Here is a 15,945-nt window from a genome sequence, read left to right on the forward strand (position 1 = left end):
CGCTATGAGTCGCAAGTGACTCGACGGCACATAACAACAACAACAGCAGCAGCAACAACAACAACAACAACAACGAGTGGAAATATAAACTCTGAAGCAAGGCTGCATGTGTTAGACACATTTGGGTTGATAAAGAGCTCTCCTTGTTATAGCTCTTCTTGGGACTTTTAATACTCTTATTTCACCAAAAATTGGAGAAAGTTCCACATGGAAAAAGATTTAGAATGTTCAGGAATCATGGTCCAATCTCACAAACATGGAGTGTTCACTTTCTGAACTGTTACTCCATTTAATCTGCATACAAATTCAGTTTTGCAAATGAGGAACCTGAAATGCAGAGGAATTTAGAAACCAGCCCAAGGAGGTAGAGCTAGTGGAAGAGTGGAGCTGGGTGTGGGCTGCTGGGTGGGTTTTCAGCCACACAGAAAATCACCCCAGGGAGGCTCAACTCTCCCTCTCCCTGCTTCACTCAGGAAATAGTAAGGGTACTTACTGCTCCCCACACACCAGTGCATTTGTGAAAAAAGAAAATGTAACGTTTGGTGCTCTACCTTCAAGTCATCCAGATTTGATGGCAGGGGGCCTGGCTTGACAGAAGAGATGCCAGTTTGCCCAGCAAAGCTATTTTTGACAGGAGACAAAGGCGTGTTGCTCAGCGGCGTTGAAGGCGTGCTTGAATTTCTGGCCATCTGTTCATTGGTTTCCCTGTCAGACAAACCAAGAGGCAAATGAAGGAGCAATTTACCACACTGGCAAATAAATGTGGTGCAACTTTCATGGAGAGTGAGATCAGAAGTGAACTGGTTAGAAGTGTCAGGCAGGCGGGGTGTAGAAAACAGTGTCGACCAGAGGCCAAGTGACACTCTGACTTAGCTTTGGGGAAATGAGAGGGAGTAGTGAAGACTGGTGTGGGGAGGTGTGTGCCCATCAGTGGTTGACAAGGAGACTGTGCAGCGCTAGGTAGAGTTGCCGCAAAGCCCAAGGACAGACAGAGATAAATGAGGGGACCCACATTGTTTCTGTATAGTTGAGGAAATGGATCATTTAAAAAGAGACCTAGCAGTGTGGTCACAAAACCTAGGCCAGGGTTTAAAGCTACCATTCGGCCATTCGGCTCTACTGCTTCCCAAAGCTTCAGTCATGAGCTAAATATGGCTCGTGGCCTGTAATTGGAATTGCTCGTCACAGTTCTCATATTGCATTCTTAGACAGTCTCTCCTTTCTGTTCCCTGGCTCAGTTTGGCAGAGCTCCGCCTCACCAGTCCCACTTCTTAAAGATCTCTCATCAGGGGTATTGATTCGTGGCTTTTGTCCTGGCCTCATGCACCTGTATGGTGTGCATGGTCTCTAGACCTGCTGAGTCAGGCTGGGGTGGAAGAGGAGAGTCGCTGGGGCATCCCACGTGCTGGCCCGCCCGCCCCTGCCCGCGGCCACACCTGGCCTGACTTACTTGAGCTGGGCCTGGTGGAGGCCCGGGTAGCTGAAGCGATGCTGCTGTTGGCTGAGGATCTGCAGCTGCAGGAAGAGCTGCTGCTGCTGGAGCAGGCGGGCATAGGCTGAGTCCATGGGGGGCGGCGACTTCTCTGCCTTCTGGTCCGGGGGGATGTACTGGTGGTACTTGAGCTTCTTCACTTTGGGCTTGGGATCCTTGGGCTTTTTGTGGCGATTCTTACTGTCACTCAAGGACTTAGACTGCAAAGGGGACACAGCATGTGCTTAAGAAGATGGATGGAAATATGTGGGAATATCATGGATACACTGGGAGGTTTCATTTGATGGGAATTCTTAAGCCCAGAAATAGTGACCCCCAAAGATAGCAAAGGCCTGAGCTGCAAAGGAAAATAAGAATGTAATGTATACTTCGAACATCAATGTTGTAAGTGAAATAGAAATGCATCACCCTGCAATGACGCACCTTGGGCCAAGTTCATGGGTCTTGGATGCTGTTGAGGAATAGAACCAGATGGATGAATTTGCTTTTGCGAGTGCTCTTTCCTAAGCCCAACCACCTAATGACCTGGTAAAGTGTATGTTCATATTTTAGGATTTATCCTTAACTTCTTTCTTATGCATATTGTGATGAATTTTAGTTGTTGTTGTTGTTTACCGTCGAGTCGGAAACAACCCACAGCTGACCCTTTGGTGGGTTTTCAGAAACAGTTAATCACATGGGAGGAGATTATCCATCTTTCTCCCACAGAGCAGCTGGTGGTCTCGAACTGCGTGCCTTTGGGATTGCAGTGCAGCTTCTTGCCACTAGGCCACCGGAGCCCCCTTTTAGTTAGGCACTTAAGAAAGCATCTTAGTGGCATAGTGCCTAGCAAGCTATGCTGCTAAATCAAAGGCTGCAAATCTTCAGTAGTTCAAATCTACCAAGTGACTCCATAGAAAAAATCCAGGCAATTTCTGAGGTGCTCTCTCTGTCTGAAGCAAAGAAAAAGGAAGAAATGAAAAGACTCAAGGGAACGGTTTCTCAGCCTCATTGCTGTTGTTGGGTTGAAACTGACTCATACCTGACCCTCCAGCAGGTGTTTAGAGGTTGTAAATCACACAAGAGGACATTACCCATCTTTCTTCGCAAAGCAGTTACTGGGTTCAAACCACCCTCCTTTGGGTTGGCAGCATAACTCCCTAAACATTAGGCCACCAGGGCTCCCTTGGAAACCGTTAGTGCATAACACAGACCTTGCAAACAGTGCCAGCAGCCTCTGAGGGTGGACAGATCTCAGTGGAACTTCCAAACACAAAGTAGGAAGAAAATCCTGACAGTCTACTTCTGAAAATGGACCAATGAAAACTAAGTGAGTCATAACAGAATACTGTGTGGTAGTGTTAGACATCAAGTCTCCGAAGTGGAAGGCTCACAATAGCGGCACCGATAGACTCAGACATTCCACTGATAACGAAAATCACAAAAGACTGAGAGACAGTTGATTCTATCACACCAGAACACTCATTCTATCATAGTATATATCATGCCAGAGCTGACTCAGTATCTGTTCACATTCCAAAATTAAAAGGATTTCATATATTATAAAGAGATACATACATACATACTTTAAGCAGCTAAATGTAAAATGTCAAACTCTGACTTTATTAGCAAACGTTGAAAAAAAAAATTAGAATGAATTTTGGGAAAATGTAGAGAGATTATGTGATGCCAAGAGTGTCCAGGAGAGGGAGCCCGTGAATAACTGGCAGGCATCATTTGACAGGCTGCCTCCCCATTTCAGTCGCAAAATACACATCTCAATATGACCTTTTTCAAAGAAACCTACAACCTGTTTTTCTGTGAGTCAATGCTTTACACTCCTGAAGGCTCTGCTCTTTTCTCCAAAAGCTTTCTTCCTGGAGACTAAAGAATAATGAGCACAAGTATTCCAGTGCGCTGTGATCAAATTCAGTGACTAACGGTCTAGTTAATTAGGCAGCCAGCCTCTTGCACATGAACGAGGAGAATTTCCAGAAGCATCTACCACCAGCTCTGCCATTCTGCTTCAGCTTAGTCTCTGTTCCCACTGCATCCTAAGGCTTGTCTTGCCTGGGGAATGACAGGGACTGAAGCCTTGGGTCTAGCTGCTAAGCCAGGGATGGAGTCCTGGCCCCCTCTTCACCATTACAGTACAAGAACTCAGAAGGGGACTATTTTCTCGGATTAAGATGATGAGGGCAAAGAGAGAACTGGATGCATAGAACTATATACTTTTTTTTAGCCCAAAAGTCACGGAAACACACACACACACACACACACACACACACATACACACCACACCCCAAAGCCCCCAAACCACCCCAAACCAACAACTCCAACATCCCAAGCCTCAAAATAAAACCCATTATTGTTAGGTGGAACCCCTAAAACCGTTGTCATGTTCAGTAGTATTGCTTCCTAGGATTTTCAAGGTTGAAATTAATCCAGGATACTCCTTAGAGGCAAGGATGATGAAACACTGGGCATGTTGTCGCCAGTTCTTAGAAAAGGGTATCAAGCTGGGGAAGGTGGAAGGCCAGAGAGAGAGGAAGCCTCTCAGTGAGATGGATTGACACAGTGACTGTAGTGATGGGCGTAAGTGTGGCTGTGATGTGAGGATAGCGCGGGGCAGGGCAGGGTTCAGATCTATTTTTCATAGGGTTGCTGTGAGCTGTAGTTGACATGATGATGGCTTCTGCCAATGAGAGTTTTTACAGAAGCATACCGCCCTAACTTCTCCTGAGTAGCTGATGGCTTCTTACATCCTTTTCATCAGCAGTTACTACCAGGGACCCTTCAGGGGATAGTCATGTGGTTAAGGCCAGTTGCCATCCAACTGACTGACTTTGGTAATCCCATGCGTATCAGTGTAGATCTGGTCACCACAAAGTTTCCTTTTTAATTTCTCTCTCTCTCTCTATCTCTATCTCTATCATCTCTATCCCATCTATCTCCCACAGCGTCTTCAATGGCTGACTTTGGGGAATGGATCGCCAGCCCTTTCTTTTAAGGGACCACCAAGTAGACTTGAACTGCTAACCTTCTGGTTAGCATCCGGGGCAGTTTCAGAGCAGTGGCGCCACGGCAGAAGAACATCCTGGAGTGAGTGGACTTGGCGGGGGAGGGACTGCATAGCAATGAAAGAGTTTTTCTTTCTTTTCAAGGAGAAGAGAGAATTGGGGGGGAAAGGTGGATAGGGAGAAAAGTGAAACAAGCAATGAAAGATTGGAAACCCTAAGTCTCTGTAAACTTTCATTAACACCTTGACGCAAATGACGGCAAAAGAATGTGTTTCTAAGCACGGTCTCAATTTAAAAGTGTGTAGCAATGCACACTTTTTTTTTTTAATTAAAAAAAAAGAAAAAAAAAGAATATGGGCAAGAAGGTCTGGTGCAGCAGTTCCACTCAGGAACACTAGGGGCAGTCGTGGATCAGACACAACCCATCATCTATGGGTTTTAGGGAGAAAGATGAGAATGCGCCACCTGCAGGCGGGTAGGCAGTTATAAAATGAGGAGGAGGAGGATGATAATGATGTCACTGTTAGGTGCCGTAGAGTCAGAACTGACTCCTAGTTGATCCTCCAGCAGATTCTCAGAGGCTGTCTGTCAGTCACCCAGGTCTTCGGCATGGCAGTGCAACTCCTTATCATCCGACCACCAACCCTGGATGGTGCACGTGGTGAACTCACTTGGCTGCTAACCAGGACTGGAAGTCCACTTCTACTAATGGTGCCTCTTAAGAAAGGCCTGGCAATCGACTCCCCCCAGATCAGGCAATGAAAGTCCCCCCATGGAGCACAGTTCTAGTCTGACACCATGAGGGGCACCAAGTCAGTCACTGCGCTGCAGGGAAGCCCATAGTGTGGTGTAGGGATAAGAGAATCATAGTCCACATCCACTGGCAGTGGTGTCTCAGCTCCCTGCCTTGGGATGCTCCTTGTGGACTGCACCTAGGCCTGGGTCCCCACAGCCCCCTCATGTTGGGAGAAACCCTGGGCCTGCAGGCTGTGTGCTAGAGTAACGTGCTGGGCACATGCAGGCTAGTCCTTACCTTGACAGCAGCATGCACAGACATTGGGGCACTGAGGGGACCAAGGCCCTGCTTCCTGGTGTCTGATTGGCTGCCTGGTTGTGATGCTGAGTCACTCCTGTCATTTTCTGAGCCAGAAGTAAGATCCTGAAACCCAAACATCAGCATTATTATGGGGAGGGAGTGTTCTGTGATAGGGAAAGGTTAACGTTAATGCAGAGCCCCTGAATCTCAGCTTAATGTGGGCCTCTCACCCCAGCAGATGGCAGCCCTCCCTCGCTAAGGAGTCCAGTCCTGCCTCGACTTTATCATCTGCATCAGCACTTTCCAGAGAGTGAGGGGAGCTGAGCCAATAAGGATTTCAGAACTCAAGTATGACGCTCATCTGCCCCAGGTAGACCTGGACGTCTGCTCACCCTGAGTGCAGGGCCCACCTCTCTGGGACAAGCTCCACCTGGTGAACTTGATAAAGGGGCAGTAAAAGAGGGGGGCCAGGTGTAGGAACTTTGGGGGAAGAGGAGGAAGGAAAAGGTTCGCAGACTGAGGACAGGATCAAATGTGTACGCTAAGGCCAGCAGCTGTTGAGTTAATTCCAGGGCAGGAGACCCTGTGTGCATCAGAGCAGACTTGCTCCAAGGGGTTTCTGAGGCCATGGCCTTGCTGAAGCAGGTTGCCAGCCCTTTGTTCTGCCTGTGGGTGGGTTTGAACTTCCAGCCTGTTATTCCTGACCGGCTCAGACTTTTGTGTGCCAGAGTTACACAGAGTTATTGTGAGATGCACTCCTCTTTCCCTTGCCACCTCTCCCACACTCTTGCTCTGTGATTCTGACCTTCAGCAGCAGGTCGGGGGCTGCTCAGGACCTCCAGAAATGGAACTGAAAGGAGACCCCCATCCCTGAGCATCTTACCATAAAGATCTCAGAGCATCAGCTCCCTCGTTTGACAAATGGGGTTGCCGGAGGAAATGAAACAAAACGAGCTCTGCATTTTGCCTGGCATTGCTCAGTGAGCGCTCCTCCCCCCTGACGCCAACCTCCCTTCCTCAGCGTTAAGCAGAAAGAACTTTTCCTTTCAAACCGTTCTTAAATCATATACGGAGGAATTTACTGTCAGGATAACCCATACCCATGGCCTGATAGACTGTTTGATGTTATCGAAGAAGTCTGGCTGCAGACAGCAGCCGTGGCATGCAGGGGAAGGAACAACGCTTTGATTAGAAACTCTTGCACAACAAGCATGTGAATATTTGCTCTGCTTTTGTGCCACCCCTCTGCCTCCCATCCTGCATGCTTTTCCTTGGCTGCTTCGGAGTCTTTGTGTCAAAGGAGTGGAAGGCAGAATGACAGCCTTCAGGAATGAGGCTTCCAGAAAGGGGGTCCCTGATACTAGTTATTCGAACCACCTCGGATATCTGTCTGGTGTTTCACAGTCGAATGTTTGCAGGCTTGATACCAGTTTCAGTCAATCAGATGACTGAGTGAGGCAAGAGGAGGAAACTCATTCTTCTCATAGGGATGAGGGCAGAGGTCAGGAGGGTTTGTCCACAGCCAGTAAGTGGCCAACTGGAGGAAGAGTGAAGGAGGGGAAGACTCTCAATGAGGATTGACACAGTGACTGGAGCAGTGACTGGGCTCAAGTGTGGCAGAGAGGGTGAGGATGGTACAAGATAGGGCACAGTTCAGATCCACTGTGCAGAGAAGCTCACTGCACATCATAGTCAACTCCAGGGCACTGACAACAGAAGGAAGTGGCAGAGCCGGGGCTTCAAGAGCTTATACCTCACTCTGTGTGGATGCCCAGACCCCTCTCTACGTGGGGGCTCCCTCTAAACTGCCCGGCGAGGCTGAGGAAGGTGGGGAGTAGCGATGCTTCAGTGTCATGATTCTTATCGTGGGTGAGAGACCTGGGTCCCGTTCTGGTCAAAGCACTTAAGACGCAGCCTCCACCCATCTGCCTGTCAGTTGGCCACCTGCATGGGTCTGTGACACTGAAGAGGTTTCAGCAAAACTTTTACACTAAAATGAACTAAAAGAGAGGTCTGCGAGCTACTTTTGTTTTGCGAGAGAAAGCGGCAGCAGTCTACCTCTTTAGAACTTTGCAACCCTGGGTGGATCTTTGCAACTCTCTGGCGGGTCTCCTCTGTCCTGAAGGGCCACCATGAATCTCTGGCAGTGGGCTTCGTTTTGGGCTTTTTGGAAGATACTGTAACATCACATGAGAAGGCCCTGTCAAGTGCCCAGCAGAAGGGCATACTGCAGCTGTCATTAGCATTATTATTCCTTGTAAACGTGCTCGCAAAGTCAGATTCAACGTCTGGTTCAACATCTGCTCCTCAGTCCTTGCGGGTTTGTTTATAAAGAGCTGGGCACTGTGTTTGGGTTGAGGGACATTGTTCCTTGTGGCTCGGTCACGGACCCTCTCCTCTGTAGCCAAACGCACTCTTTCCCCCTTCCCCTTCCCCAAGAACTCCGTGCTCACCTTGAAGCCAATTTTGCTTCAGAATTTTCTAGCCAGGGACCTATGGACAAGAACTACCTAATCTCTTTGAGTCTTTGAAAATGATGTCAAAACCTATCTACTAAGTAGATATTCGGTAAGTACCTAGAAGACTGTATTTCTGGGAATTTCATTTCAGTGCTTTCTGAGATTTTTGCTACTGTATACCCAACCCTGGACCGAGGGTGACAAATGGTTACACACTGGGCTACTAATCAAAAGGTTGTCAGTTCTAACTCCTCAGTGGTGCGTCAGAAGAAAGTCCTGGCCATCTGCTGCTGAAAGGTCACCCTACAGAGAGTATAGTTCGGAACGCCAGGGAACTAAGCAGCAACTGTTTGGCTTTTAGTTCTGGACTGAAAAGAGTGAGTAGAGGCTCCAAGATGACTCACGGTCAAGAGAGACCTCTGGAGTCTTTAAACAAATCATCCACGGTACATTGCTTTCTAAGACTATAAAGATATTATCTACCAATATGTGGCTTGTTTACCTGAGCCACCCCCAGAGGGCCTGCCCCGGGGGTCTCCACAGTTTTGGTGTCTACAGGAGATCCCACAGGACCCTGGGTGTCTTCAGTCCGTGTCTGATCTGGAGAAAGGCCATCACTGCTGCTGTCCTCCTCAAATGCAAATGCATCGGCAGGCTTGGAGAAGTTCACCTGGTTACCTGGGCGAGGGAGAAACAGAACTAGGTCAGGGCCTAGGAGCATCCAAAGGCCTTTTTTTGGAAAAAGCATATACAATTCTCCTTAGCTTTGTTTAAGTTTAAGATGAAAGTACAGGTATATTTGAAAGGACTTTTTCATCTATTTATTCCAAATGGGGGTTTTGGCTTATAAAAGTGATCTGCTTTGGTGGGGGTTAAAAATGAGTGATATAATAAAGACCTATCGTTATTTGTTAAACTTTAGTACTGGTTTATTCTTTTCTTCCACTTTTCTATGTGAACCTGGGAGTCCCTGAGTGGTGCAGTGGTTAATGTGCTCAGCTCCTCAATAAGAAGTTGGAGGGTCAAGGGCACTCAGAGTACCTCAGGAGAAAGAACTGGGAATCTCCTTCAGAAACCACTGAAAACCCTCCAGAGCCCAGTTCTGCTCTGCTGCACATGGATCACCATAAGATGAATTTGATTTGGCAGCAACTGGTGGCTAGGGTATAGGTGAACCTACTTTTTACAACTGTTGTTGAAAATCTACACCAAGTCAACAGTTCCAATATGTATAATACAGTGACATTGATAACACCTTCACATTTTGCAGCCATTCGTGCCTTCCTTTTCCGTCTAGCTTGTTCCTTTCATGTTGATGTAGACATACTTTCTCCTATTGTCTAGCTAATGTTTGGAGTTGCTGCTAGCAATTTGATCCCATATAGTAAATTCTTTAAAAAGTACAATAGTCATCAGGGATAATCTTTCCAAATAAAACTATTTATTTAAGGAAGGCTTCAGGGAGTAATTTTGGTTTATGGTTGCAGGTTAAAGATCATCTCAGGGCACTAGTTTTGGGGGCTTATTCAGACTCAATTATTCCAGTAAGTCTGAGAGTTGAATTTCTGTCCGACATTTTCAACTCTTTTGATCATGATTCTTCTAAGAATCTTTGAGCTGTGTGTTCATCCAGTACTTCTGGTCTCATGGCAAAGGGTCAATTGTTCATGGAAGCAATTAGTCTCATATTCCATTTCTTTCTCCCATTCTTGACTGTTCTGTTTTCCTCTGTTCCATATAAATAGAAATCAATAGTTGTTGTGAGCTTGAATGGCCATTCCCAGGCTTTAAGACTGCATAACATATACACCACAAACCAGAAATTAGAACACAGCCATTCCGCCAATTAACTAGGAGTTCATGACCTCTGAACCATGAACTTCATATTGTATATAAGAAACTTAAACAGCTAATTTTATGTTGTTGTTGCTCTTATGAAAGTGTGTATATATGTATGTATGTATGTATGTATCATACTGCATTTGCTAGTTAAATTTATTATAGATATACAATTTAGTGACAATAATTACATCAATCAGTGGTTCATACAGTACTCTTAAGATTGTCTTTTTACCATGAACAGAAAGAAACTCAGTGCTCCATAAGCAGTAATACTTCTCTCTCTTTCCTCTAATAAATTTTGGTCTCCATATTTAGTCAAGTTGTATGCTGAGCAAAGACTTCAAGAAGCGGGACTATATGAGGAAGAATAGGACATGAGGAGGACAGCTCCTTAATAAGCTGTTATACAGATGACACAATCCTACTTACATAAAGTGAGGACTTGAGGCACTTGCTGCAGAAGATCAAAGATTACATCCTTATATATGGATTACATCTCAACATCAAGAAAATGCAAAAGTCCTCACCAGTGGACCAGTAGGCAACAATCATTATAGATGGAGGAAAGATTGACGATGTCATCGATTTTGTATTACTTGGATCCATAATCAACATCCATAGTAACAGCAGTCAAGAAATCCAAAGACTCATTGTATTGAGAAAGAAAATCTACTGTCAAGGGCTTCTCCAAATTGCTAAAAAACAAGAATGTCAGTTGAAAGACTAAAGTATGCTTAATCCAAACCACAGGGAGCTCTGATATCCTAGTGGTAAGAAACTGCATTGCAATCTCAAAGACATGAGGTGCAAATCCACCAGCTGTTTTGAGGGGGAAGGATGGGCAGTCTCCTCCCATGCAATTAACTGCCTCTGAAAGCTCACTGGAGGGTCAGCTATAGGTTGGTTCCGACTCCAGTGCATACAACATAATAAGCCAAGCCATAGTTTTTTTCAATGCTTCCTATGCATCTGGAAGTTTGACAATGAATAAAGACAACAGAAGAAGAATGGATGCTTAAGAATTGTGATGTTGAAGAAGAATACGCAATATTCCAGGGACTGTAAATAGAACAAACAGGTCTCTTTTAGAGGAAATTTAACTAGTTTGCTCATTAGCAACAATGTGAAGCTGTCTTGTTGTTGTGTTGTTATGTGCCGTTGAGTCGTTTCCGACTCATAGTGACCCTATGCACAACAGCCCTAAACCCTGCTCTATCCTGCGCCAACTGCACCGCCTCTGACACACCCATCCCGATTACCCCAGTCACCGAATCAATTCATCTCATAGAGGGTCTTCCCCTCCTGCGCTGTCCCTCCACCCTCCCAAGCATGATGTCCCTCTCCAAGGACCCGTCCCTCCTGGCAACATGTCCAAAGTATGTCAGACGAAGCCCCAGAATCCTTGCCTCCAAGGAGTAGCTTGGTTTAATCCTCTCCAAGATGAATCTGTTTGTTTTCCTGGCAGTCCATGGTACATTCAGTACCCTTCTCCAGCACCACAGCTCTAAAGCATCCACTCTCCTTCTGTCCTTTTTATGTTGTTAGGAAAGACCAGTTCTTGGAAAAAAACATCTTTCTGGGAAAGGTGGGGAGTCAGAGAAAGACAGGAAGACCCTTAACAAGACAGACTGACCGACACTAAAAGTCAAAGTTGACTCAATGGCGTCTAACAACAGCAACATACATTTGCCTGATCATTCTCTTTTTCAAGTAGTAAAGTTCAGACACTATTTGGGTAGTACTCAGTCAGAAAGAGAGATACAATCCTCATGCATGTTTCAACGTGGATGGACCTTGGGGACATTCTGTTGAAGGAAGTCAATCGCAAATGGACAGAGTCTGTATGTTGTTAGGTGTCATTGAGTTGATTCTAACTCATGACCTCATGTAAAAAAGACAGGCAGAGATAAATTATAGAGCTCAATTATTGTTGGTGAACTTGTAGGATTCAAAATGAAATGTGGATGTGAATATGCTGGAGGCAGGCTGCAGCCAAGGGGATGGACCAGAAGATGAAGAGTGCCACCCTCTCCTCTGTGTTTTACGTGGAGAGACGCAATTGAAAGGCCAGCATTCCATAAGCATCATCTTCAAATCCAAAGCGGACACAAAGCACAAAATATTTAGTAAACTTTGCTAGTAAGGATAAGAACAGCTACTAAGTTCAAACTCCCAAATGTCAGAATTTGCCAATGTTGCCAGAGTGTCCCACAGCCCCATTCAACGAATGCATAATTGTTTATAAAAAGCCGTAAATGTGTCTCAGAAACGTCAGCGCGGTGCTCATTTTTACCAGTGGGATTTTATTTTTATTCTTTCTGCCCGTGTGTCTACTGTGTCTCTCACACGTGAAGAGTCCGCTTCCTTTGCTGTCTGTATGGTCTTTTCGGGGGGATGGAGAAGCTGGCTCAGGGAGTGGGGTTACCCATCCAGATGGGATTCTACTGGCATCCTTATAAGTCCCTTAAATTTTTATTTCCACCTCTCATCTGGTTTACTGTCCAAGTGCACAGTACAAAGTGTACTGAAGCCACAGGGCTATGCTGACACGGGTCCAGGCTGCACTCTTTTGAAGGAATTTAGGTATTATCGGGACATTTTCCAGCCCACAGTCTGCAGTCACCCGGCGGGAACTTTTGACTCCTGCTTTGTACAGATAAGGGAAAGAACCTTTCACCACAGTGACTGGAAAGGCAGCGAGGAGCTGGAAGTAATGGAACAAGTGAGGTGTGGGGCTTGTCATCGCACCTACCACTGGCACCTGTCACAAACCCTCACTGCCATCCCCGGTCAAATCAGGAAAGAGGCTGAGCAAGGACAAGGTGGGTGGGAACAAGTGTCGCTGGCCCATTAGGCACACACTGACCCAGAGGGACTGGAGCACTTGATTTCTGCTCCATGGAGCCACTTAGAGAAGCCACTGTTGCTTCCTTTTTAATTTTCAAAAACGGCTGTAATAAATATCTCATAATATTTATAAATTTTTTGTTGTTGTTATGTGCTGTTGAGTCCCCTGCGACTCATAGCAAACCTGTGTACAACAGCCCTAAACCCTGCTCTATCCTGTGTCAATCTTATTGTCTCTGACACACTTACCCCCATTACCCCAGACACTGAATCAATTAATCTCATTGAGGGTCTTCCTCTCCTGTGCTGTCCCTCCACCCTCCCAAGCAGAACATCCCTCTCTAAGGACTGATCCCTCCTTGCCAAAGTATGTCAGACAAAGTATGTCCAAAGTATGTCAGACAAAGCTTCAGAATCCTTGCCTCCAAGGAGCACCCCAGCTTCACCCTCTCCAGGACAAACTTGTTTATTCTCCTAGCCGTCCATGGTACATTCAATACTCTTCAGCACCACAGCTCAAAGGCATCAATTCTTCTATCATCCCTAGTCATTGTCTAGCTCTCCAATGCGTAGCAAGTAATTGCAAAGACCATGAAAATAATATCTCCTGATCCTACAAATACATACCATATTGCAACGTCTAATGCATAAGGGAATCCCACTTCTCCATTCTGTGATTTGCCTGCAATTTCAGAGAAGTTTCCGTGAATTATCACTAAAAGCCATACACACATTTTGAAAGTATTTCATACAGGGTGGGATAAAATGCACTGTTCTGAAACTTGGGCTTTTGTTTGTTTGCTTTCCATTCTACTATATTTCTGAGCGACCTTTCTGTGTGAGGACATAGAGATTTTCCATGATTGTTTTGGTTTTTATTTTTATTTTTTAAGAAAAATGTAGCTTCACAGAATTCCACTGTATTACTGGAAAATTTTCTTTTCCCCTCCCCAACTTCTCCTTGTACTGTACAACTATAAAAAGTTGGATCAGGAACGGGCAGAAAATAAAATAAAATGTGACAGGATCTAAAAGAAAGAAATACAGCCTATTGTTGCCAGCAGCCTCTTCCTCTTCTAACGTCGGGTTCTTTTGGGTAGTTGACAAACACCAGCTTCTCGTGTGAGCTGGAGTCACTCCTCTCCCTCCTCAACACTCTGTTTGGAACACCTCTTTCGCTATTTTAAGAATCCACAGTAAGCTTATCCCTTTCCCTTCTCCTATTCTCATAGCAAAACTTAGCCCTGCAAGTAAGCCTGTATTTGTCCTGTTCACCAAACAGGAAAGAATATGTTTTTACCACTCCCCTCAGGATAGCCCATCCGGAATGTCATCTGCCTGAAATCTTTCAAGGAAGAATGTTAAAGCTGCTTCCGTGACTATGTCGACTCAGCTCATAAATACCTTAGAAAATATTTTTCGAGAGAAATGTTTTATTCCACTTCTAATTGAGAGATTAGAGAATTTTTCCTGGTTAAAAGGACTATGCATATTAGTGCTGGCCAAGTAGAGATGGGGTGGTGGGTGGGTAGGTGTTAATAAACTGAAAGGTGAAGGGTCAGAGAAAGAGAGGAAGACCCTCAACAAGATGAATGACAGACATCGTAACTGTAATAATTGGTTCAAATATATCAGAAAAGATGAAGATGGCTCAGGATGGGATGAGGTTCAGATCCATTGTTCATAAGGGTGTTATGAATCATAGTTGATTCAGTGGCACCTGACAACAACACCCCAGAAATCACAAAATTGCAATGAGAGCTACAGGCTAACATTGTTCACATTCACAGAGAATCCATGCACATGACTGGGTTAGCCTCCTGGACCTTTTCTTCCTCACACTCGCTTCCCTTTCTGAGGCACCCAAGCCTGTAATTCTTTACACTTGACTAGCATGGAGACGACACAGGGTGGGGTGAAGTTCTGGCCTGTTATGCATAGGGTGTGCTAGGAGTTATAGTCGACTCGGTGGCACCTAACAATAACAACGAACCCAAAGGTTGGTGGTTCAAACTCATCCAGTAGCATATTGGAAGAACGTGCTTACTTTTGTAAGGTCAATGCCAATAATCAGTAGGGAGGGAGCTATTCTGCTTACACACGCCAGGTTCCTGGGAGTTAGAACTGAGTGGAAGCCAAGGTGGTTTATTGGTGTTGTTGTTCCTTCAGTATAAATAGCTATGAGTTTTCTCTGTGTGATCTGACCACTCTAGAGACAAAGACCCTGGCTATTCCCGTTTCACCTACACTAACACAGAGCATCTAGTCCAGACAAAAGGGAGTTTATCCAAACTGCAAAGTTGCTCAATAGTTCGAATGTGTGTATGACATACTAAGAAAAGAAGGGAGAAAGGATAGTTTTTCTTAGATCTCACCAGTAGCACTTCAATGCCATTGTTGTTAAGTGCCATCGAGTCATAGACGACTATGAACCAAAGACCTGAACACTTGTATAACTTTTCATCATTTCTCCAAGTTTATAGAGTTTCTGGAGGCTAGCTATTTCAGAAGTGGATGCCACTCCTGCTTCCAAGCTTGTTTTGATCGGGAAGCTCCACCAAACACTGTGTGCCATGGGTAACCATTATCACATTTGACACATCAATCTCACAGTATTTAGCATCAGAGCAGCTACAAGTTACCTCTGTACAGCAAATGGACAGACCAGTTCTATATCACTTAGAAGAATGACCAAAAACAATTAAAACTAGGCCCGAGGGCCACAGATTAATGCCTTTAACTGATAAAAATGTAAGTCTGTATTAGCAGTTCATTTGTCCACTCATATTAATATCATTATTAATAGTTTGCTTGTACGAATACCCAAATGATAATAACAGGCATTTTGTGTTAATGGTTCACTTAATGGCAACCTGAGTGGTACAAATGGTTAACCTGCCTGCCTGCTAATAGCAAGGTGGGAAGTTCAAGTCCACCCAGAACAGCTTCAGAAAGGCCTGGAGACCTGCTTAACCAAACCAAACCAAACCAAACCAAGCCAAGCCAAACCAAACCAAACCAAACCAAACCAAACCAAACCAAACCAAACCAAACCAAACCGCTACTGAAAAAACCACACAGAGTGCAGTTCTATTCGGACACAAATGGAGGTGCTCTAAGTTAGAATGTGCTTTCTGGAAACTACGGTAATGGTGTTAACAGTAACAAAAAGAATAACTTTCATTTGGTCTCATAATATTCTAGTGGGTAGGATGGGAACCCATTTTCCCCTCCTTGGTTTTTTTTTTTTCCCCCCCCTATGTTGAAGAA

General features: G+C 45.2%; 1 protein-coding gene across 1 annotated transcript in view; it reads right to left on the reverse strand.

The window, feature by feature from the left end:
* Positions 1-15,945, reverse strand: part of MYOCD (myocardin) — a 99,415-nt gene that overhangs the window by 35,542 nt on the left and 47,928 nt on the right. Inside the window, exons 6-9 of the mRNA XM_006901808.1 lie at positions 8,489-8,664; positions 5,525-5,650; positions 1,451-1,692; positions 552-705 (exon numbers count right to left, since the gene is read on the reverse strand). Of these exons, the coding sequence (XP_006901870.1) occupies positions 552-705; positions 1,451-1,692; positions 5,525-5,650; positions 8,489-8,664 (698 nt within the window). The remainder of the gene's footprint in view (positions 1-551; positions 706-1,450; positions 1,693-5,524; positions 5,651-8,488; positions 8,665-15,945) is intronic.

The sequence above is a fragment of the Elephantulus edwardii genome, unplaced genomic scaffold (genome assembly GCF_000299155.1).
Source record: "Elephantulus edwardii isolate Elephantulus edwardi_28Jun2011 unplaced genomic scaffold, EleEdw1.0 scaffold00346, whole genome shotgun sequence".
NCBI classification, from domain to species: Eukaryota; Metazoa; Chordata; class Mammalia; order Macroscelidea; family Macroscelididae; genus Elephantulus; species Elephantulus edwardii.